At 47.7% G+C, this 21,313-nt stretch overlaps 9 protein-coding genes; 8 read left to right on the plus strand and 1 right to left on the minus strand.

The window, feature by feature from the left end:
• Positions 1-813: 813 nt before the first annotated feature.
• Positions 814-1,616, plus strand: FFUJ_06871 (uncharacterized protein; the record flags this gene model as incomplete). XM_023577060.1 has 4 exons in its annotated part: positions 814-870; positions 923-1,045; positions 1,103-1,192; positions 1,245-1,616. 4 exons carry the CDS (start codon positions 814-816, stop codon positions 1,614-1,616), a joined length of 642 nt encoding a protein of 213 aa, XP_023430188.1.
• A 1,297-nt stretch (positions 1,617-2,913) lies between these two features.
• Positions 2,914-4,318, plus strand: FFUJ_06872 (uncharacterized protein; the record flags this gene model as incomplete). XM_023577061.1 has 2 exons in its annotated part: positions 2,914-3,529; positions 3,567-4,318. The coding sequence occupies 2 exons, from the start codon at positions 2,914-2,916 to the stop codon at positions 4,316-4,318; spliced, it is 1,368 nt and encodes a 455-aa protein (XP_023431413.1).
• A 525-nt stretch (positions 4,319-4,843) lies between these two features.
• FFUJ_06873 (uncharacterized protein) lies at positions 4,844-5,557 on the plus strand (the record flags this gene model as incomplete). XM_023577063.1 has 2 exons in its annotated part: positions 4,844-4,991; positions 5,046-5,557. The coding sequence occupies 2 exons, from the start codon at positions 4,844-4,846 to the stop codon at positions 5,555-5,557; spliced, it is 660 nt and encodes a 219-aa protein (XP_023430189.1).
• A 1,592-nt stretch (positions 5,558-7,149) lies between these two features.
• FFUJ_06874 (related to tol protein) lies at positions 7,150-8,865 on the minus strand (the record flags this gene model as incomplete). Its single annotated transcript, XM_023577064.1, has 1 exon — positions 7,150-8,865. One exon carries the CDS (start codon positions 8,863-8,865, stop codon positions 7,150-7,152), a length of 1,716 nt encoding a protein of 571 aa, XP_023430190.1.
• Positions 8,866-11,630: 2,765 nt separating this feature from the next.
• FFUJ_06875 (uncharacterized protein) lies at positions 11,631-12,035 on the plus strand (the record flags this gene model as incomplete). Its single annotated transcript, XM_023577065.1, has 1 exon — positions 11,631-12,035. One exon carries the CDS (start codon positions 11,631-11,633, stop codon positions 12,033-12,035), a length of 405 nt encoding a protein of 134 aa, XP_023430191.1.
• Positions 12,036-13,354: 1,319 nt separating this feature from the next.
• On the plus strand, positions 13,355-14,219 carry FFUJ_06876 (uncharacterized protein; the record flags this gene model as incomplete). XM_023577066.1 has 2 exons in its annotated part: positions 13,355-13,601; positions 13,657-14,219. The coding sequence occupies 2 exons, from the start codon at positions 13,355-13,357 to the stop codon at positions 14,217-14,219; spliced, it is 810 nt and encodes a 269-aa protein (XP_023430192.1).
• Positions 14,220-15,137: 918 nt separating this feature from the next.
• Positions 15,138-16,010, plus strand: FFUJ_06877 (uncharacterized protein; the record flags this gene model as incomplete). XM_023577067.1 has 2 exons in its annotated part: positions 15,138-15,426; positions 15,484-16,010. The coding sequence occupies 2 exons, from the start codon at positions 15,138-15,140 to the stop codon at positions 16,008-16,010; spliced, it is 816 nt and encodes a 271-aa protein (XP_023430193.1).
• Positions 16,011-16,343: 333 nt separating this feature from the next.
• On the plus strand, positions 16,344-17,282 carry FFUJ_06878 (related to phenazine biosynthesis protein phzC; the record flags this gene model as incomplete). Its single annotated transcript, XM_023577068.1, has 1 exon — positions 16,344-17,282. One exon carries the CDS (start codon positions 16,344-16,346, stop codon positions 17,280-17,282), a length of 939 nt encoding a protein of 312 aa, XP_023430194.1.
• Positions 17,283-18,232: 950 nt separating this feature from the next.
• Positions 18,233-20,206, plus strand: FFUJ_06879 (uncharacterized protein; the record flags this gene model as incomplete). XM_023577069.1 has 6 exons in its annotated part: positions 18,233-18,331; positions 18,388-18,649; positions 18,710-19,286; positions 19,334-19,595; positions 19,644-19,957; positions 20,008-20,206. The coding sequence occupies 6 exons, from the start codon at positions 18,233-18,235 to the stop codon at positions 20,204-20,206; spliced, it is 1,713 nt and encodes a 570-aa protein (XP_023430195.1).
• Positions 20,207-21,313: the final 1,107 nt, after the last annotated feature.

The raw sequence follows: 21,313 nt of genomic DNA on the forward strand, positions 1-21,313 counted from the left end.
TGCGGGACATTGATGCCTGCGTGTAGCGCCCCTACAGACAGGGGCATGAGCGCCAAGTCTTGTAAGCCTACAGGATAAATCCTACAGTACGCTTTCCGTTATGGAGAATATACGGTGAAGATGCCGAGCGACGGTCTGGACCATAATCCAAGGGAGGGGTAAAAAGAAATGAGGCCAGGCACCAGTGATCGAGAAGATAGACAGTAAAACAGCGAGTCGGGAGTTCCTGAATCTCCAAATCTCTATTGAACCTGATGTATACGTTCTTTCTCAGACTGGTTGAACTGATCTCGCAATCTCTGAACCTCAGAATTTCGATACTAATAACCTATTGGAATTTACGTCCTCTCGGAAAAATAGATATCTTTGCCCAGTAGATTGTAGATTTTTGCTCAGGGTGGATCCAGGGCGGTTAGATAAGATAACCTTAAAGGCGCCTGACGGGAAAGGTGGATCTATAGTCTTGTTATTCGATGTGCTACGATATGCTTAATTCAAAGTCCTTATGGATGTCGATCATCTAGCATGGAAGAGGAAGGTGCAGGCATGAATTCCTACGAATTTTACGATGCGGCGTATACGAGTCCAGAGACCCTTGGCCCGAATTATTTCGGTAGACTCGTACAACCATCGGCTACAGAGAGGAAGAAGGCGCAGGCTTGAATGCATCCGGGGAAAGAAAGTTAAAAATACTATAAAAGAAGACAAATTCTCTGTACAAGCAACATACAAGCAACATCTCTGCAGCAATACAGCCAGCACTCAATCACTATTCTCCCACCTTACAATCTTCAGACAACGGAAATACTCAAGATGAAGGCTACTCTTTTCACTCTTCTCAGCACCGCTGCCACAGCGGTCTCTGCCGCGGTAAAGCTTCTCACTGATTGAAAGAAGTTGATATAGACTAACCTTGACATAGGCCCTTCCTGATGGTGTTCAGGTTGTTGACAACCCTCTCGAAGGATATAAGATTGTTCCGATGGAGTGGACTGGTTCTATCAAAGAGGGAGCCGAGCCCATCACTCTGACTGGTACCGCTGAGGTAAGTAAATAAGCTAGTATTAGACCTAAAGACGCGAAAATACTAATGGCTACTTAGGAAGTTGTTGCTCAGATTCAAAAGCTGAACCCAGACTACGTGTTTCCAGAGGACAATGCCAACGAAGCTGAGGTTGAAAAGCGCAGCCAAGTAGGATTTCAACTATCTGTCTTATCATTCAACATACTGACGTACAAACTAGGGTCATATTATTTGCAAAGTTGGTGGCTTTGGAGCTATGGACGTACGGGCTGCTCACCGGGAAAGGAACTACCTTCGCTCGCTCGGGAACAACGTGTGCCATGTTGGCGCAGGACCTCGCACGTGCACTAAGATCGCCTGCGCTACTGGCGATGCCATCATCCTTTGCAACGACAACGGTCACGCGATTTCGCCTAGGTGCTCCTACCTCGCTGATTACATCGACCACATCATCGCAGCTTGCTCTTGGACAGTCAACAGCCCTCCTTGCACTGTGAGGCCTTGCGCTCCTTCTTGGTCTGTTCAGATGGTCCGAGGGCAACAATTCGATTCTGACAACTACAATGTTATTGTTGCGAAAGACACTTGCTAATTTGTTCGTGGTCTATGTTATGCGTGCTCATGTGATGATGAACGCGCTGTTGAGACGACGAGAAAGTGGCTAGTTAGAACGAGGCGGGATAAGGGCTTGGGTTGCCAGACTATTATGCTGCTGTGCTAGGTCTTAGTTTTTCAATCAACAACCCGATTCTTCTTAGCCATTACTATCCAACGCTTGAGCCGACGTGGACTCGGAGGCAAAATTTCGTAAACCTCAGGTCAATGCCATCAGGTTGGATAGGATGGAGACAGTACAGAAGCCAACCTGAAAGATATAGTCCAGTGCTCCATCGTGTAAAGATGGCTGTAAGGCGCAGGATCTACGCAAAGTATGGGCTGGTAAAGCCCTGCTACACGGAGGGTTATTTCTAGTCACCTGTTGAGTCAGGATTCCAATTGGGCTGTGATAATTCTGTTTCCGATGAATCATATCGAGACTGGTCACATGAAAAGGTAGCGGCCAAGAATTGAGCAATAGAATTCTATGTCACTGAGGCAACTACATCGGCAACTGATAGCCCCGAGACATTCCGTTTCAGATATGACGAATGTCTGGTAAGACCGTAAGCAACTACAACAGCCACAGTTTGGATGCATCGTCTCACAAGAACTTGGAAACAACTATCGTGACCTGGCTAGACGGTTCAAATGATCATCCTAGCCCACAAGAGTTACGTCAACTGCAGGCAAAGAGGCCGTGTCCACCACATTGACATGCCGCAATCACATCAAAACACGCAACCATATTCTTGACCAATACCTAGCCTGTGATCCATTGTGGCTAAAGCGTCAGGCGACCTAGTGATTACTTACTGATGTCACCTTGTCCAATCCTTTCTTGATCAAGAAGCGGGAAGATGATAGTGGAGAGCTGAAAAGCGGAATATGTAACCAGTTTCTGCATCTCCCTGAAACGACGGAGATACTGCAGATCTCCGCCCCTTTCGAACCCCGTGCATAAACAGACAGCATAGAAAGACTTTGATCGAAATCCTCAAATGGATTGGGTTAGTTTGAGGCCTTCTTCGTCTATTCAATAGGCCGTCGCTGTTTCATCATTTCCGGTCTTGCGCCTACGCCGCGCGAAGTATTCTTGGTATCGCTGAAGTATATAAAGTCAAGGTATGCTGCCTAGAAATCGATAACAGACAAGCATACTCCCATCTCTCACTACTATCACAATACTCTATTACCCTGAGATTCATTCCTTCAAAATGGTCAAGATTGATGAAGATTTTCTCAACAAGGCCGTCAAGAAAGGCCTCGACACGATCTAGAAAGGCGAGCACATGGACCTCGAAGACCCGAATGAAATTGGCAAGTTTATCTTCGGAATTCTTGCATCAGGTCTTGAGCTCATTCCCGGATATGGCGACGCCCTAGCCGCTGTTCTCAACCTCTTCTCTTCCCTCATCTTCCAGCCAAAATCGGCCGCAGACATTTGGGAGAAGTTATTCAGACGCATCGAACAGATGATCGATTCCAAGATAGAGGAGTATCATTTGGAGACTCTCAAAGAAAAGTTGGCAGGCCTTGACACCGCCATTGGTGATTTCTCTACCATGGTCAAGAAGCATGATGAGGGTAAAGACGTAACCACTTTGCTTCTCGGGTCCTTTGCATCGCTGCATCAGACGATGATTATTTCCATGAGCGAGTTTACATCTCCCAAATACGGTGTGGCGTCGCTGCCATGGTTCGCTCTCGCAGCGACAATGCACCTCAAGCTATTGGGCGACGGCATCCAGCATGGTCAAAAATGGGGCTTTTCTGCTGACGAAGTCGAGATTCTACAGGAGACTTTTGATAAGCTCACGACAGAAACTGCGGCCGTCTCACATGCGGAAATTGCGTCGCGTCACAAGCTATTTCTAGAGAATCTCATGCTAGACGACTCCAAAATGAGTTCTGTCCCTGCAGAGACTCTAGAAAAATGGAAAAGCTGTGCACACGTACCTTTCTGCGATGGATGATGTGACTCATGCGATTCCTGCCATTGAAAGCTCGAGCTATGTCACATACGCCAAGGCGACTTACCAGGCAGGACGTGTCAATGTTAGGCCCGAATGGGAGGGCTTATCACGCTACGACACTGGAGCCGACACAGGTGCCAATTTCAGGGCCAAGATGCAGTACGATGCGGATATGACTATCCACGTCCTTAACTACGCCGACTTTTGGCCTTACCTGACAGGAAAGCCTCTTACGGAGGAAGCTCTGACAAATCTAGACCGCGAGATCTTTGCGGGTCGCGGCCGCTATGAACCTTGGGGGAGCGGGCCCTTTCCCCCAGTCAAACGGGGAAAGAATGAGCAGATCACAGCTGTTTACGTAGGCGGGATCACCAATGTTGAGCTCCTGCAGATCAAGTACGGTGATACCTGGGGAGCGGCGTATGGATCTACCGCGGTAGATCCAGCCAGCACAACAAACTTGGACACCAAGGCAGGAGAGTATCTCTATTGGCTCGATGTTTGGTTCGGCCAGAAGCTGGGTTGCGCCCAGTTTTGGTTGAACAATGGAAAGAAACTCCGAGAGGTGGGAAGGAGTGGAAACACTAAGGGGGAGTTATGGTTCGCGGATCACCAGGTCACTAGTGTTTACGGGGTCAACTACGAAATCCATCCACCATCAGGTTTGGAGGGCATCATTGTTGGATTCAGGCCGCTCTTTTTGAAATGGGATGAAGATTGATAGGGGACATTTCTTAGCTCAATGTTGATATCAACACTTCCTTCTTGAACTTCGTCCATAACACCAAGTTGCAGAGAACCTGGCTGCGGTCAAATACAAGCGACAGCCCGCATGAAATGAAGCAAAAATGAATATCTGACGAGGCCGTGTCTACGGAACATATAAATCTTGTATACAGATCAAGGAAGTAGCTAAATGATGGTTTTCAGAGCAGAACTGCTGACAATATGAACGTACTTGGAGATTTAGTCTTTAAAACAATACAGGGGTCCTGTCCGGAGATACCCTGTCTAGCGAGTGCGGCTGAGCGGTCTAGATCAACGCCTCGCGAAACTATTGATTCGAGTATCGAATGATGATGCTCAGCTACCGAGCCCACGGGTTTTTTATCGCCCCTCAATTTAATTATAAGAAAGAGACATGTTCCCTCACCGGCCATTTTCTCCCATATCTATAATTCTTGTCGTGTACAAGCAATCGCCTGCATTCTCAGTCATATAAACACCCTCGTTAAATATCGCGACCATGGTCAAATTAGCGCTTCTTAGCTGGCTAGCGGTGGCTGCCCCTGTATTCTCCGCACCCACCGATGCTGTTATCGGCCTTGATGCGCGAGCCTGCACTACCCCAGCAAACAGCCTCAAAAACCCGGGCTTCGAGTCGAGTGCCTTTAGTAAGCTTACCCAAGTACGTGACGTAACATCTCTAGCAGGACTAACACATTAAGCCCCATGGGTCTTCAAACCCACATACATCAAGCTCGGCACCGCGACAGTTGTAAAATCTGGATATAAAAGCGACCATGCGATCCAAGCCGCCGGAACGTCCGGCTACAACGACCCGACAAGCTACAACAAACTCTCCCAGACCTTCAAGATCTGCAAAGCGGCGCGCTTCCAGCTCTCATGGTCCATGCTGCTCCCCAAAAATAGCGTTGGGTACACCGCGCCCAGCAAGCCTGGCTTGTTCGTCGAAGCTAAAGCTCCCGATGGTCTGTCGTATCAAATGGGTTCTTTCAGCTTTGATACCAAGACTTTCAGTAGCAATATATATACGCCAAGCTTTAAGGGTACGCATAAGGTTGATCAGTGGGCGAACTTTGTTGCGGACTTTCCGAACTCGCAGACTGGGACTTGGACGATTTCTATGGAGTGGTATGTTATGGGACCTGGGGCGAAGGGGACCAAGACTTCGACGCTGAAGTTTAAGATGGATAACTTTGTAGTGAAGCCTAAATGATCCTGTCCAAATGTTTTAGTCGATGATGAGAGTCGTTTACAACATAACTTCTTCGATCACTAGTGTGTTGCATTGTTTATCACTCTATGCGCCGGGTCATCCCTTTCCCCTGTCCTTTCTGACTCTATTGTCACACAATTATCCTCCATCACCTCCTGTGTCTTCTGCTACGATGGTCCTGAAGATGCTGTCGTAATCACGCCCATGAGCTTCCTCCCTCATGGCTACCATGTAGGGTTGTCACCAAATCCATGGTACACGTGTGGTTGGGCAGTTCTGGGTCGCGCCCGATTGTCAAAGGTATGCATAGTGAGAGCCGCTATAGTTTTGTGTATTCTGATTTTGAGTTACACTCCTGAAGAATGCTTGCCGTGATGGGAGTGAGCCTGCTACGATCAATACTCGCATTCGACTGCTGTCCGAAAAATGATGCTTCCCACTTGGTCTTGGTTGAATCTGCTTGGCTGTCGAGCCGGACGTGGGAAACAGTACACGGCATACGGATGAAGTGGTCAGGTGTCAGGTAAGCACTCAAGATCAAACCCTTCACCAAGACCTTCAGTGCCCTATGCCGCGTGAACAGAAGAACTTGGAAGTGTTCCACTATGAAGTCGGCCATTCGTGTGTGGGAATATGAGCCGTGATGGAAAGGTCGGAATGCTTCGAGATGTAAAAGAGAAGGGCATGGGGTTTTTTCATATCCAAGAAATGAATCTACTAACATGCAGATCAAGTTAAACAAACCATGATTACTCTGGTTCTGCAAGCAATTCGGACAAGTTTGCCACAATTCCTGAGCGCTTTCATTCAATTCCAGCTTACACATCGAATACCTTCTTCAAGCGCCACGAAAAGCATTTTTAAACTCTGAAGATCGGCCAGCGATGGGCATTACCTCTTTCGTCTGTTCCTGGCTAACTCTAGTCTCTGTATGAGAAAATGACGTATTTGATCTACATGCAGATCTCTCGCCACATGCTGTCCTTCAAGCCAAAGACAGACCCTGGGAATGAAGTCCAAGTCAGATCAGGTATTTATAGAAGACTGACTACCCTGCCTGTTGACGCTCGCGAGATGTTCCTCACCAAGGCCAAGCGATGGACCGCTTCGAACATGAGATCTACTCTAATTTAAGTTCTCAGCCACAAGTCGCGACTTCAAAAGCACACCTTGCTCTTGAGACACCAAACTCCTAGTCTCTGATCAGAATCATCTATAATCTCTACCAAATTGACGCTCTTCAAGCCCACCACTCCTAATCTTTCAGCATGTTGGATCTCAGTATGCTAGACCGGCTCGTCAAAAGGCTCATCGGTGGTGACGAATTCTATGGTCTACATGACCCTCAAGCCATTATTGCGAAGGGACGGGAACTCGATCGCAAGTCCAGCTACATATATGGCAACTCCTACGAGAAAGAAGCCCGTAGGAGGGCAGCCGCATTGAGCGTAGAAATCGGGAATAATGATGGGGCTGGTAGTACCGGATGGAGCAGCTATGCGCGCTGAAATGAAGAACGTATCAATGGGTTAGGACATCGTTGGAGGGACGCGGGACATTTGCTTCTTGTATTTAAGGATTAAAGGCATATTCTATACTAAGACGATTTCTGATAATTGCAATCCTTCTAGCAGCTCTTTCAGACGATAAACGTAACCTCTGGAGGTGCTCTCCAGAACCTCCGTGCTTGGTATTGGCAAAGTATGGTCTTTCTTTAGGCGGTGCAAGAATTTGGCGTAATTGCTTGTTAACAAAGCATCATGACTAATCCCAACATGGCCAGCTCGCTCATAGCCGTCATGTCCCGGCTTTTTGATAACATGGATGCCACAGAAAGCAAAGTTGTTTTCGAGATTGACACCCAGTGGGATGACGAACCCGCCACAGAGAGGGGGCCATCTTGTAGGTGCTGGTCCATCTGAAGGGCTATCGGGCTTGTAGTTGTTAACACAAAGCTCTTCGCGGTGGATATCTTCCAATGGTGTGACTGTGTAGCTAATGTTGCCATTCCATACCCTCATAGGTGTGACCTCGGTTGACAGTAAGGACTTGACATCTATCAGGGGAGCTTGTAAGGTAATTGAAGACGTTGAGCAGTCTCCCATCTGGCTCGGGCCGTTAGGCATATATCGGACTTCCTGAACAACCACAGACTGGAGTGGACTCCAAATCCCGTCCCACATTACCTGTGATGAGACAGAAGCCCATGACCACGAAGGGTACCTGGCAAGTCTCGGTTTTCCGATCGTCGGCGTGGGCCAGACCATCCATAGGAGATCGAGCGGGAGATGCTTTTCCCATATCCCAGCTAGATATCTATCATCCAGCCGTGTGCGTTGCATACGTTGAGCAACTCCAGCTAGTGCAATCGTCTTATCTGATTCATAGGTGAGATTCAGTCTGGAATACTCTAGAACTGTCCGGTGCCATGTAAGCTGGTCCTTATCACGAATATTGTTGTTGACACAGCCAAATAGCGTGGGCTTAAAGCTATCGCCGTCATTATAATCGAGGTCGTTGCAACCGCTTTCGCTTCGTTGTGAGGCTTGGCAAACCCAGATAACCTCCTCGTTGCAGAAGTGCAAGACGCGCGGTGAGAGCCTCATCTCTTGGTAGATCCATGCACGGTTGAGTAGCGGATAGCTGTGATTATTTTCCAACTGCGTCCAGTGATCTGGAAATATTGGAGGCCGCTCGCGGACGTAGATATCTTTATAGCCAGGAACTAGCTTGGCCACGTATCGAGGGCTAGTCTCCGAAAAGCAACCCTGGGACCCATCATGGGACTTTGTAGCTGCAACAGTAAGGAACGAGTGCTGATAAACATCTGCCATTTGAGCTGCTTGTTCTCTCCAGTCTTCTGGACTGTCCTGAATTATACAAAGCGAGTCGATCCAAAGATAGAGAATTCCGAGACTTCGGCATATGCCAACAGCATCGCGGAACGTTTTCGACAGTTGATCCAAAGGCACTTCTGTTTTGAACGTGCCAAGTGTGAGTGTTGTCGTTTTAACAATGTTGATCTTGCCCCAGCAGTGACTCAGGCACGCGTAGCGTAGTTTCTGCCCGAGATTCTCTCGCAGAACCAGGGCTCCATTACTCAGGTCTAGTAATCTCTTTGGGCAGATGAACGAGGCAGACTGATCATTGATCTGTGACTGACATCCATCGTGTGTATCCAGGCACTCCCTTATCCATGACTGGACTGTGGTGGTCGTCGTCTGGAATTCTGTAGTGCTGGGGAAACGACCTAGAGGCAACCGTCTGATGCCTAGCTCGGCACCTTCAACACCTGCAGCAAGAATCATTAGTGCGTGTTCCAAATTGCCGCAATTACTATGTCAACATGATTCGATGTCTCAGGTGTAAGCTTCGCCGCGGTTACTTGTGATTGAGAAACTTAATGACAGAGACTTGCCATGCTGGTTGAAAACCTCCAATAAGCACTCGCCACCGGACCATTGAACTATAACGCAGCCATGCACTTTCTTGATGTCCCGGACATTGATATGTGCTGCCCCTTTGCTGATGCACTTTAAAACAAACGTGCATCGAGCACAATCGGCTTCTGCTGCTTCCACTAACTCGTCGTACGTGCAGCCTTGATCATTACTATTGGGGGGTGCCGGGGAATTACAGACCACGCAGGCCATTCTGTTGTTATCAATCAGAGAGCACAGTGCCTTGGCCTGAGAAAGACGGGTCTATGGGGAGTCGAATGATGCAACAAGACAGCGCTGGAATTGGAGGATGACAAGAGAACGAGCCTTGCTTTAATCGCATTGACGATGTCGAGCATGATCTATTCTCTATAGACCAATTAAAATCACCTTGCTATTCACAAGCTCGCCATACAGTTGCGGGGTAAGCAGTCTCGAGCCTCCTCTTGGTGGTCAGCCTGGAAAGGGTTCCGTCAGCCAACGGAGATCAGCTCTCATGAGTGAGACTTGAAGCACGGTGCAATATGGTGGGCGGGCCTTTTACCGTGTCTTCATTTTCGATGTCCAGTCGTCTACGAGGCTGATACCGGCTAGCGTCATGGCGGGATGTAATGTTTTTGTTTTGAGCTTGATGACTTCCGGTATCTTGATCATTCGGTTTGGTTAGGTGGCTCTTTATTCGCGGCTGAAACACGGCAGAACAATCCGCCGCATATGCAGCCACATTTCAGCGTCTTTCGTTGGCTTGAATGTGGTTGGGCCGCAATACATGTTGTCACCTAAGGATTTGAGTTGAACAAATCAGGGAGAAAATAATCAGGTAAAGTCTTCGTACTTCAAATTTAGTATCTCTAGCCCCTCGCATTGTTCATTTACCAAAGGTCAAATGTACTGGGAGTGCCTTGAGACTACTGTATGTGAAGCAGATCCGAACTGGGAACTCCAGACTCTTGCAAAAGACTTTTCTTTGCACCGCCAGCCTATCCACGCAGTGTATTAAGCGGCAGTACAGCAGATTATGAAAACAGTGTCGACAGGTCATAGATACGAAGCTATGGACAGAAAGACTTACCATACTCTGTGGGGTAACCTCGTGTCTATCTATGCGAACTGTGCTCTGACGAAAGAGTCAGACAGACTCATCGCCATGTCTGGTATTGCCAATGAGGCCAACAAAGATATATACCTAGCCGGGCTCTGGAAGGAGACTATACACTCCGATCTGACCTGAAGGACAAATGCAAGTGAAGGCGCCGAGGTGGTTCGCAATGGGTCGTATGCTCCAACATGGAGTTGGGCTTCCGGAGGAGGACACACGACACTCAGTGCTTTGCATCAGAGGTACAGCGGCCTTCCAAAGCCACTCGTGAAACTTGTGGAAGAGCGAATCGTAGCTGAATCCCCAGGAGGTGATTCTACAGGACTCCTGCGTTCGGCCGAGCTAGATATCGAGTGTAGGCTGTTCTACTATTGCTGGACGGCCCTGTCAACCACGCTCGCAGTATACAAAGATGAAATCAGAAGTGATTGCTATTTTGAAGAGAATTTCAGCTCGCAGAGTCTACAGCTCGACACCACAGATCTGGTGCGAAAGTTCAAAGAGATGGAAAAAGTGGAAAGGGCATGTGTGCCTCTGTGCATGGGCTACCATGGATATGGAGGGGGCAAAAACGTCTTCATGATGCTGGAACTCGTCTCAGGGACTACTTTCAGCCGTGTTGGGATATTTGAGCACGGAGAAATAGGCACATGGATTAGCGAGTGGTCTGAATCTCGGACACGCATTACACTCGTATAACCTGTACTCATGACAGTCCTCTTCAGCAGTGCACTGACGAGATGCCATTCAAATTTCGAGAATTCCTGGTTATGAAGTAACATTACCAGCAAATACCTCCATTTAGAACGGCAACTTCGGCATAGATCGAGATCATGGAATGTCCGTGATTTTGGATCTTCCGTGCCCATTGCATTAGTGAGTGTCGAGAATCTCACAATGCTCAATTACAAAGCTGCGTTTAATGCTCGTGCACTTTCTATACGAGAAATAATTCCCTTTGTCGGTGGAGGATCGTAGTATGAATGCAGATCGCTCCTTCGTAGTGGCTGAACACTATAAAGCGGCCGCTCATGCATGACCACAAGGCGGCCGAACCATACAATGTAACCTAGCTATTCTCTAGTACGACGATCATATATATTTCCGCGAGCTTGATTATCACAAGCAGGCTGATATCTCGATTCTGACATCATGTAACGTTCGTACTGTTGTTCTTCTTTTGGGGATTGTTTGCTTTCAGCATCGCGCACCTTCGTGATAGAGCTGCAAATTCGTTGATCATCCTGTTAGTCACTCTTATTCAGCGATCCTCTTGTCTATCCAAGACTAGATCGCCGATTAACTTTAAAGCAGTCCATGTATTGCTACTTCTATGAGTGTTTGAAGATGTTTTGCTCAAGCATAAAAGGCCATCCTCCGACCACTTCAACGACATTATCAACACAACAGTTTCACAGCATTCACACACGCATTCCAAGTTATTAAAAGCTTTACAAAAATTTTCATCTCTGTAAGCCCGCACCACTGACTCTTAGCTTTACCTCCCTTTGCTAATTCCCACCAGGCCGCCAATATGAAGACCACCGCCATGTTCATGATCGCCGCCTTTGCCAGCAGCGCCTTGTCCCTCGACGTCAAGGACGCTTCAACTCCTGGTGGTGGCACTCCTGGCTCTCCAGCCTGTGGCCGCCAATGCCTTATCACCATTTCCCCAGTCGACGGAGCCTCCACGCAGAGGTCCGATGGCTTCCCTGGCTCTTGCAAGGAGTACGCCACTGGCCAGCTGAAGGGCACCAATCGTGCTATTGATGGGGGTCGTCTCAACATCAACGGTGTCGGAGGCAACCTCGTCATCGACTTTGTCAAGAACGGACGTGATCGCCGTGCCTCTTTCACTAATTGCAAGGAGGCTGTTTTCACTGGTGCTCAATGTAGCCTTAAGCAGGGCGGTTGCGACAAGCAGGCCGAGTCTGGATAAATGACTATTTATGGATCATCTGTATGATGATATTCTACTGTTCTCAAAACACACTCATTATGAACGTTCAGGCTTTCGATTCGCTTCCCTAGCTCGTTGTCTGTATTCAGCCGTAACTTAGAAACAATTACAAACTTATATGACGTTCATGAGTTCCAGTGTATGACATCATCGTCCTGTTTCAATTAATGATATCTCCCGTGAGTTCCTCGAGCTGTGTGTATTATAATGTCTTTATTATCATACCCATGACCAATTAGGTGCCCAGCTAGCTATCCCGCGCATCCACGAGATTCCAATTCTCCGAACTGACCAGTCGAGGAATTTGTACATGGCTTAGGCATCATGCATGATAATATCTTAGCTATATCTCTTTGCGACAGACACAAGTTCTGTAATTGCCTCTGCTTACGACCTGGACGGGGGGTCACAGTTTCGGTGTCAGTTCATAATCTGTGTGCGTATCTGTCTCCTGGAAATAAGCTAACAGCAAAATGGCAGAGTCAGTTGTGTATTCAGCCTTACAAGGCTCCTTCTCCTTCGCTCAGGTGATCAGCACCCTACCTATGCAAGAGCTACCTCTGTCTGGAGCATCGGCGAACACGCGACATCGGTAGCCTCTATAGACGGGAGTCTACAAGAGGCGAACTCCCGAACGATGATAATTCGTCAAAGTGACCAGAGCCCCTTTTCAGAAATGGGCTTATCAACATTGCTTCTCTTTTCGGCTCTCATTTAATCACCTTCTCTTCTGGGCAGCATGTCTGTGCGAAGTGTTTCACAGCCAGTAGCTGAACCCAATGTGATGTGACGCTCTGTTGGTTGTTGTGCGGTTGGTTGTCCCCTGCCAAGACTGCATATGCAACTAGACAAATCTGGAAGTGCACCGAAGAAAATGGCGGGGACCTCGAGTCCCGTCAAACATTGCAAAAGGGAGATAAAAGAAGAAACTCATCACAAGAATAATGCTCATAGTAGATACTAGTATTTATTAACTTCCCACTTGTGTTGAAGATTTCACGGTGGTGGGAACGGAGTCAAATGTCAGATCAGCCTCCAAGTTCAGTCCCAGCATTTTAGGCTACGGCCTGAACTATTCCTATCTCGATCGTCGGCTGCATATCACCCGGGGAGGATGGCCCTGGTTTAATTAATGGCCCCTATCAACTTGGTCTTGGCTTCGGCTCACGAATCAGTCAAAACAAAAAAGCCTGTCCACCACGGCCAGTCCTGAGTTTCACATCCTGCACTAAGGCCTCATTAAATGCGAACGGCCCATCATCCCTCACTTTTGACACTTGAAATTGTCCGTCCTCAATATGCATACAATTTCGATCCTCACTCTAATACTCTCGATCCTCGCAAATCGTGCTCTATGCAGCACCAAATTCCTGCGTCCTCCAGAATGGAAATTAGATGTCGACGGCGATGCTGGCTTCGGACAGAATATACAGTACAATGTTGGGGATACGATTCAGCTCCTTTGGGAGACCGATCTCGACAAAGTTGAGCTCTACTTGATCCAACAAATAGATTCAACGGACTGGGATGACAGAGTATTAGACGGTAGGAAATCAAGAAATCTGCTGCACGTATTCGCCGTGCTGACCCGTTCAACTAGCATCTCGTACTGAGTGGAAGGCCGAGTGGGATGTATTAGGAATACTGGAGGGAAATGAAGACTCTGTGTACCACTTTGCCTTGGGCGATCCTCACGCCGGTTATCTGGGATTCATTGCTACGACGCAATACTTCAATGTCACCGCTCCGAGACTCTGGACCACGATCACCTCCGCGTGGACTCCCCTTACAATACAAAGCATGTCTTTTTCAGGGGTTGCAACGTCCGCTAAGCAGCCACTCCCAACATCTACGGCCACAGATCAGAGCTCGGATTCAAATACTGATCCAAATCCCGACTCTGGAATGACCAAGGGCGAAGTTGCTGGTGCCGCGGTTGGGGGCACCATCGGCGGTCTAATACTTCTTGGGGTTGTCGGATGGTTCATCTGGAGACGATTAGGACGAAGCGAAAAAGATACAGGCGTCTCAGTGGTCTCTCAGAGTCACCACCAACAATTCCACTCTTCCGAGACAAAGGCTGAGCTACCTGGTGACTCGGCACTGGGGATGAATCCTTCAGGGTATGCTAGAAGTCCACCGGGGCTGCATGAAGCGCCTTGACGGAGAGGGATTCAACCATAAACTAGAGTTGAAATACTGCGGGGAAGATTACTCGTAATGCGATAGGTTATGGACATTCAAGAATTAGCCCACATCATACTTCATGATCACTCAAAGGCCTCACGAGAAATTGAGGGGCCAGCTAATTTTGGCCATGTAGTTGACCGCCGCCAATAAAATTAAACTCTAGGCTGCGAACACTGGTGACGAATGAGGATACGCCGATGCAAGAATCTACTCAAAAGCCTTTATACAATGGCCAATAATAAACATCGCTACAATCCGATGAACCCTGGATAACTCGGGATTTCTATCCCTTAGGTTTGACTGCCATTCCAAAAAGACCGTTCACATTGGTTTCAGTATTTGAATCAAAGCCTGGTCCACAAAAAAGGCTTGCGAATACTTATCTTGCTCGGCAATCGTAACACATAGACATTCTGTGGCTATACAAATCTGACCTGTTGAAAAACCAACACATTACCCTCATTGGATGATATCAAAATCAGTGTGCGGGGTAATGGTTCATTGGCTGATAGGATTCAAGTAACCGACGTGCTACATTCTTGGGCTCGTGAGTGTTTCCAAAGTCTAATATGATATCGTCTTAGCATCGCTCACGCCGCTGGACTCTTGGCGCGGCTATTCAGCGTCTAGAGTTGTCGGTGGCGGCGTGAATGACTGGCGTATATTTTTTTTGGCCTACTTGGAAATCCATGCCGACATCAGCCACCAAACTCTGAGTGCTGGTTCAGACTCTCAGACAGGAGTGCTCAATTATGATAAATAGGCGTCTCTCGCCCTTACATGAATCCCTTTCATCCATACCATCAAATCTTTTGCACCACTCTAAGTCTGCAGGTTTGGATAGGCGACACATAACTCCCCACATCTTGACTTCAGTCTACAACACCCATCATGCAACTGAATTGGGTTTTCCTTTTGGGATCCTCACTCGCCAGCCTAGCAGCTTGTCAAGGAGGGCCACTCACTTCGCCCCCCCGTGAGCCCGCGAGATTCGCTGGCCCCTGGCGATTCGGCCCATTCGATGACGGGTTTCAAGTTCTCACCAACAACGAACGCTACAGACACGGTGAGACCATCAAGGTCACGCTTTTGGGTGGTAGTGACACCATTGAAAATGTGACTGCTGCGCAGCTGAATACCGCGAAAAGTGAATTTGGGCCAAAAACGGACACGCTGCGATGTATGATGGAATTCCACTCTGTAGTTTTGCGAGAGTTATACTAATGTGATCGTACAGTGCCAAAGGAAGGAAATACCTATTTGTGGACGGCTCAGTATGACATCAACCACTATTTGAAGAATGGTGAAGACGCTGTTTACAGGTTCCAATTCCAAGTATCTGAATTGTTCGGAAGGCCAGTGTATGAAAAGTCCGCATACTTCAATGTCAGTATGCCGGATAGTTCCAAGAAACGCCTCCCCGCGGCTTCAGGAACACCAAGCTTGGTACGAAAATCACCCACCTCGCAATCTACCAAAAAACCCCAACCTGACCCTACAGCCACTGCGAAACCGTCCCGCAAAAACCGCAAAACCCGCAAAAAAGTCAAACCGAGTATAAAGTCTGGGTTGACAGGTCCTCAGGTGGCAGGTATCGCCATCGGCGCTGTGGCTGCCTTTGTCCTCACGCTGCTTGGTTTCTGCTGGGGGTATAACCGGATAAGAGTGGCAAGGCAGCTACAAAAGTCGCACGAGTTTGAACTCAGAAACATGGAACGTGAAGTGCGCACCTTGAAGGATACGGTATCGAAACTCAGCTCCTGATGTGAGATGCGCTCGAAATTAGTAGCATAGAGATACAAGACATTGCTGCTATTGAGCAAATTCGCAGGAATTGAAGATTTCTTCTGAATCAAACTGTCTGTCAATGACAGGCTACATCGGCACTTAGTCTGGCCAGGGATTAAAATCGCTCAGAATTAATGCTCTCGGTATATACGTGCCGATGTTGTTGTTGACTTGTGCTCGGCTGAATTAGTCATCGTATTACGACTGAAGCTCCCTCTGACTCACACGCCCAATTGGCTGAGTACAAAAAGCTGATTCATGTATTCCAGGCATCGATACAACATCGAGAAAAAAATCAAAAGCGCAAAAATGAGTCTCCAATTTACTACTCTCGATGTTTTCACCACCACCGCCTTTGAGGGCAATCCTTTGGCAGTGGTGACGATACCCCCACCAAGCCAACAAGCTCCCCTCACCCAGTCTCAAAAGCAACGCATCGCCCGCGAATTCAACCTCTCCGAGACTGTTTTTGTTCATGATGTTGAAAATCGCGATGAAACAGACGAGAGGAAGATCGATATCTTTACCCCGAAATTCGAATTGCCATTTGCGGGGCATCCGACTATCGGCACAGCTCTGTTTCTTCAGCCCCAAGGTGTCAAGACTATGATTGCAAAGGCGGGCAGACTCGATCTCCAGTTCGAAAACGGTTCTGCGCGTGCTTTAATTCCGCATGATGTCAAGCTTCATAAAGAGCGCTTGCCAAAGCATGAGATTGAAGCTGGTTGGGATGATAAACTGGCCAAGGTCGCTGCCGCTGATGAAGGCGCACCGCTGTTTAGCATTGTCAACGGAATGACTTTCGCGCTTGTGGAACTCCCATCTCTGGAGCTACTCGGCGCTGCAAAGGTCGGGGCTATGACTTACATCGACGGCAATTTGCAGGATGACGGCTGGAAACACGACTTTGACTCTAGGCGCTACTACTACACTCTCCTAGAGGGGGAGACATCATCTGACGGAAAGCATGTACAGAATCTTCGTACGCGACTTGTCAAGCGCAATATGGAGGATCCGGCGACCGGAAGTGCTGCGTGCGCGTTGTCGTGTTACTTGGCGTTGCACAAGCTTTCTGCGACCTCGATCAGGTTCAATATCACGCAGGGTGTTGAGATGGGGCGGGAGAGTCTGATTGTGGTAGATGTTGAGGTCGAGACGGATGGAGCTGGGGAGAGAAAGGTAAAGAGTGTTCATCTTAGTGGAACAGCCGTCGAGGTGATGAAGGGTACAGTCAGAGTGCCTCAGTGAAGGCTGCCATAGTGACTATGACTGCACCTACTTGATATGTAGTTTGACAATTGCACTTATGTATCTTTGAATCTTAGAAAATCCGTTGCTCGTAGTGCTCAAGAGTGACATTGATGCTTGTGCACAACAGACCCACGAGGATGTATCAGGCAGAACCAGCGTCAGGGGATTGATGCATTTGAGGCTTGCCAGCAGCCTCTTTTTCTATTGCCAGTGATTCCAACAATGATTTTCACCGAAATATGTAAACTCTTTGTGAGCAATCCCGATCACAAATTACCAATGACTAGCATATCAAGGCAGTCAGGCGAGATCATGGACCACTGCAATGCAGGCATCCGACAAACTGCAATATTGCCGGATACTTGCCGGGCTCTAGAGTTTTTCTTACGTTTGGATGTGAATGGCATCGCAGCACTGCTGCTGTAGTGGATCAAACTAAGTAGGTATTGACCAGGTAGGGTCAACTTATTCTGTCGTAGGCATTCCTCAAAGGGCGAGAAAACATTGGACCTTCATATAGGGTGTTAAAATAAACTTAGCAAAGGTATCCTAAACTTGATAAAGATATCCTAGGCTTAGGCTATATTACCTAAGTGTTTATGTCATTTAGCATCGAGCTCCTGTGTTTTCTTTCCTCCTTTACCTAGGTAGCCACTGTATACCAGATATTGCCGCTAGCAACCATGAATTATTGTGCTGTTTGACTCAAGCAGCTTGAAGAGTGGAGTCGCAATCAAGAAATCAGCGAGGTCGCGATATGCAGGTATCCGCCTTGACAGTGCCAGCCAGTGCTTGGAAGTTACAGCAAACACCCTGTGAATGTTTGATCTAGCCTCAGGCTCCAACCAAGCTCTGGTTTTCACCATTTCTCTTTTGCTCTCTTTTTCTTCTTCTCTTCTCTTCCTTTTCTTTTTCCTCACCAGTCACCAGAATCGACATCAGATATCATGGCGACATCCTCACTTCCCTGCGCGAACTGCAGCCTAGATGGCGCCAATTGTCAGAACACTGGCAAGTCTAGCTGCGCTAAATGCCGTCTTGTTGTCGTAAGTATTGGCCTCAGGTACTTCTCAACTAGTCGCATCATGCTCACATCTTGCAGTACTGTAGCTCCGAGTGCCAGAAGTCTCACTGGCCCATCCACAAGCTCGACTGCAAATCCGCTTTGAACAGCGATGCTTGGAAGCCTGGATGGGTTCTGCAGAATCGAATTCCAGCTTTCGCCCCAGGCAGCCAAGTCCCAACCAGAAATGGTCTCGGAGGGGATACTTGGATCTTTGGGAGTGTCCCAGCTCTTGATGTTCTCAAGCTTGACGGGAATGAAGGAGAATCCCTCCAAAAGAGTTTATCTCTTCTCTTTGCTGGTATTTGTTCTTCTTGCTTTGTATCTTGGTGGTGGAGTAGCTAACTCTTCGTAATGATAGCCTCAGGCGACCTGCGAAATGTCGTCAAGACCATCGCTCAACTTGCTCCAGGCTGGGATCAGCCCCTCCACATCACCATAAGCGATCGTGACCTGAACATCGTTGGTCGAAATGCAATCATTCTTCTTATTGCTCTTACATCTGACGACGATGAACAAGCTGTCGACTGCATCATTCATACGTGGTACTCAAGCTTCATCCGCAAGTCTGACCAAGTCGTCCTTGAGCAGCGCATCCGTCCGCTCATCCAGGCGGTCTGCGACAAGATAAAGGACAAGCCTGATAACCGCATTTTGGGTAAGACGTGGGTTTTCGGGAAGCGATCTCTCAGACTGGTTCTCGCCAAGGGGACTTGGGACAAGCTCTTGTCCTCCGTCAGTACCGCCAACGGTCTGAACATGGAGATAGCGAACCAGTTTCGAAAGGCCGTGACTCTTGCCGAGTCCCAACGCGACTTTCTCGATCGCCATTACGCGTTCCTCCCACCCTCTCATCGAGTCGCTAAGCAGCGATTTCGGGAGCATGGAGTCCTTCAACCCTTTGGAGTAGGACGAAGCGAGTTTACGATCCCGAATCCGTGAGTGTTCGTTTCATTGACTTCCGGGATAAAACTAATATCTTCAGGACACTCTTCCATTCTCCATGCTCGTGGCCAATGGAGTATTCCTGCGAACCGCTAGATGGGTGGTCTGCGAAAGACGTTGAAATGACTCAGCATGGTCCTGCAACCTCCGACATCTACGGTAAACTCTTCACCTACCTTCGCTCAGTCCTGAAGCACTTCATTTCATGTATTGCAAACAAACGGATCACCTTTCAGCTACTCCACTTGAATGCTACCGACCTTCTTGACCATCTCAAGAAGGGGTCATTTGACCGCATCGAGGTAAGATTCGGTGACTGTGTATCGACAGTACACTTACATTCTTTAAAGGTATCCAATATTTCGGACAAGTCTTATCTCGGCATCAATATGACGGTTGCTGTGATGGCACCCTTGCTTCGCTCACCTACAGTCAATCCTCACGCAACACTTATCACACGCTTCATGGACGCCATCCAGGAAAATATGACAAGTGAGGATCGTGTTGGCCCGACTCCTGAGTCTGACAAACATGAAGAAATGGTGGCGCTCCTCGACGGTTACTTTCCCGAAACTGCCCTGCCTACTACAACCTGGGATGCAATTATCGTCAAGTTCGTACTTGCTTCGGATTTGATCCGAACCTTTGACCACATTTTCGACAAGTGAGTAATTGGGGAAGCTCTGCCATTGCCTTTGGACCTAACAGTTGTAGGATTGCACACAAACTTGAGTTTGATGAATTTCCGGAGTATATGAAGATCGGGATCAAAGACGAGCACACCATCATCGAGAAATGGCCTTTTAGAATCAAGCTAAAGCAGGGACAGGCGGGTGCGCAGGAGGAGTTTGATCGCATGATGGGAGCGGGAGTGACTGGAAAGGAGTTCTACTTAGAGTGGAAAAGGGTCTAGGTGTGGAATGAGATAGTGGCAAATGAGCTGACGAGGACACATTTGCGAAGTATTCTGGCCATCAGCCTTGTCTGTCACGAAAGTGTGGATGTCTTGACGCCGGGTTAAGCCTGTGACCCCTCGGAAGGGCTCAGGCACTATAGCCAGAGATTTAGGGTCTTCAGTCTGTTAAAGTGAATTTTGTGCCATAAGAAGGAATTATGGTTATTCTAGGAACTGTCTACATAGAAGTAAGAACTACTAAGCATGACGACCATTGCCAAGTCCTTATGTAACACGATGCCAACCCTGTGATGCCTGGGCCACTTCGTCAACGATCCTAGCTGTTATGGCATGCCTTGACTGAGCAAGCTTAGCACTGATAAGGGTAGTTCGTATGAAAAACAATAGCAGGGTATGGCCCGATAAGAGGGACAAAGTCAGCAGTATAGGCTATTACCATATACATGTTATGTAACAGCAGTATCTACAAGAACTTCATTTCAGTAGCCATAAGCCCAACATAAGAGGCAAAATATTAACATTCTTAAGAACAATGTTTTCTTTTTTCAATAAACCATAACAGCTGTTCACGTCATCATTTTGCAGATCTAAAAGGTTACCTGGAAAGGCTAGTATCAGTCCTATTACATAGTAAAACTTCGTCATTATCGTAGTCCTCAGACGAAATTTGGCCTATTTATTGCTGATAGTATGCTATCAATCTTGGTATATATCTCTAAAACGCAGTATCAGCTATCGGCAACAGCGCTGGTCTACCTGTTCCATCCTGTGGAGTTTAAGTTGCACTTATTGGGGCTCTCACCCTCATCATCAAAATACAGAGCATCCCTGAATTAGGTTACATTTATAAAGCGGTAAAGATTGGCCAAAGTCGAAGCAAAGTTGCTAATGGGACTTTGGAGTTTAGAGAGGAATAGAGGAATACTCAGCCTGCCGGCTACTCCGTGACTATATCCATATTGTCCAGATTTGTTTTCAGCTATTCACAGAAATTCAATAGTTTTGGACCCTTATCCTTTCAAGGGCCAATTATTGACGCTAGTGGGGAATATTGCTCCGAGTTGGGACAGACTATTGACTGTTGACTGTTAATTTGGTTAGCCG

The sequence above is a fragment of the Fusarium fujikuroi genome, chromosome FFUJ_chr05 (assembly GCF_900079805.1).
Source record: "Fusarium fujikuroi IMI 58289 draft genome, chromosome FFUJ_chr05".
Taxonomy (NCBI): Eukaryota; Fungi; Ascomycota; class Sordariomycetes; order Hypocreales; family Nectriaceae; genus Fusarium; species Fusarium fujikuroi.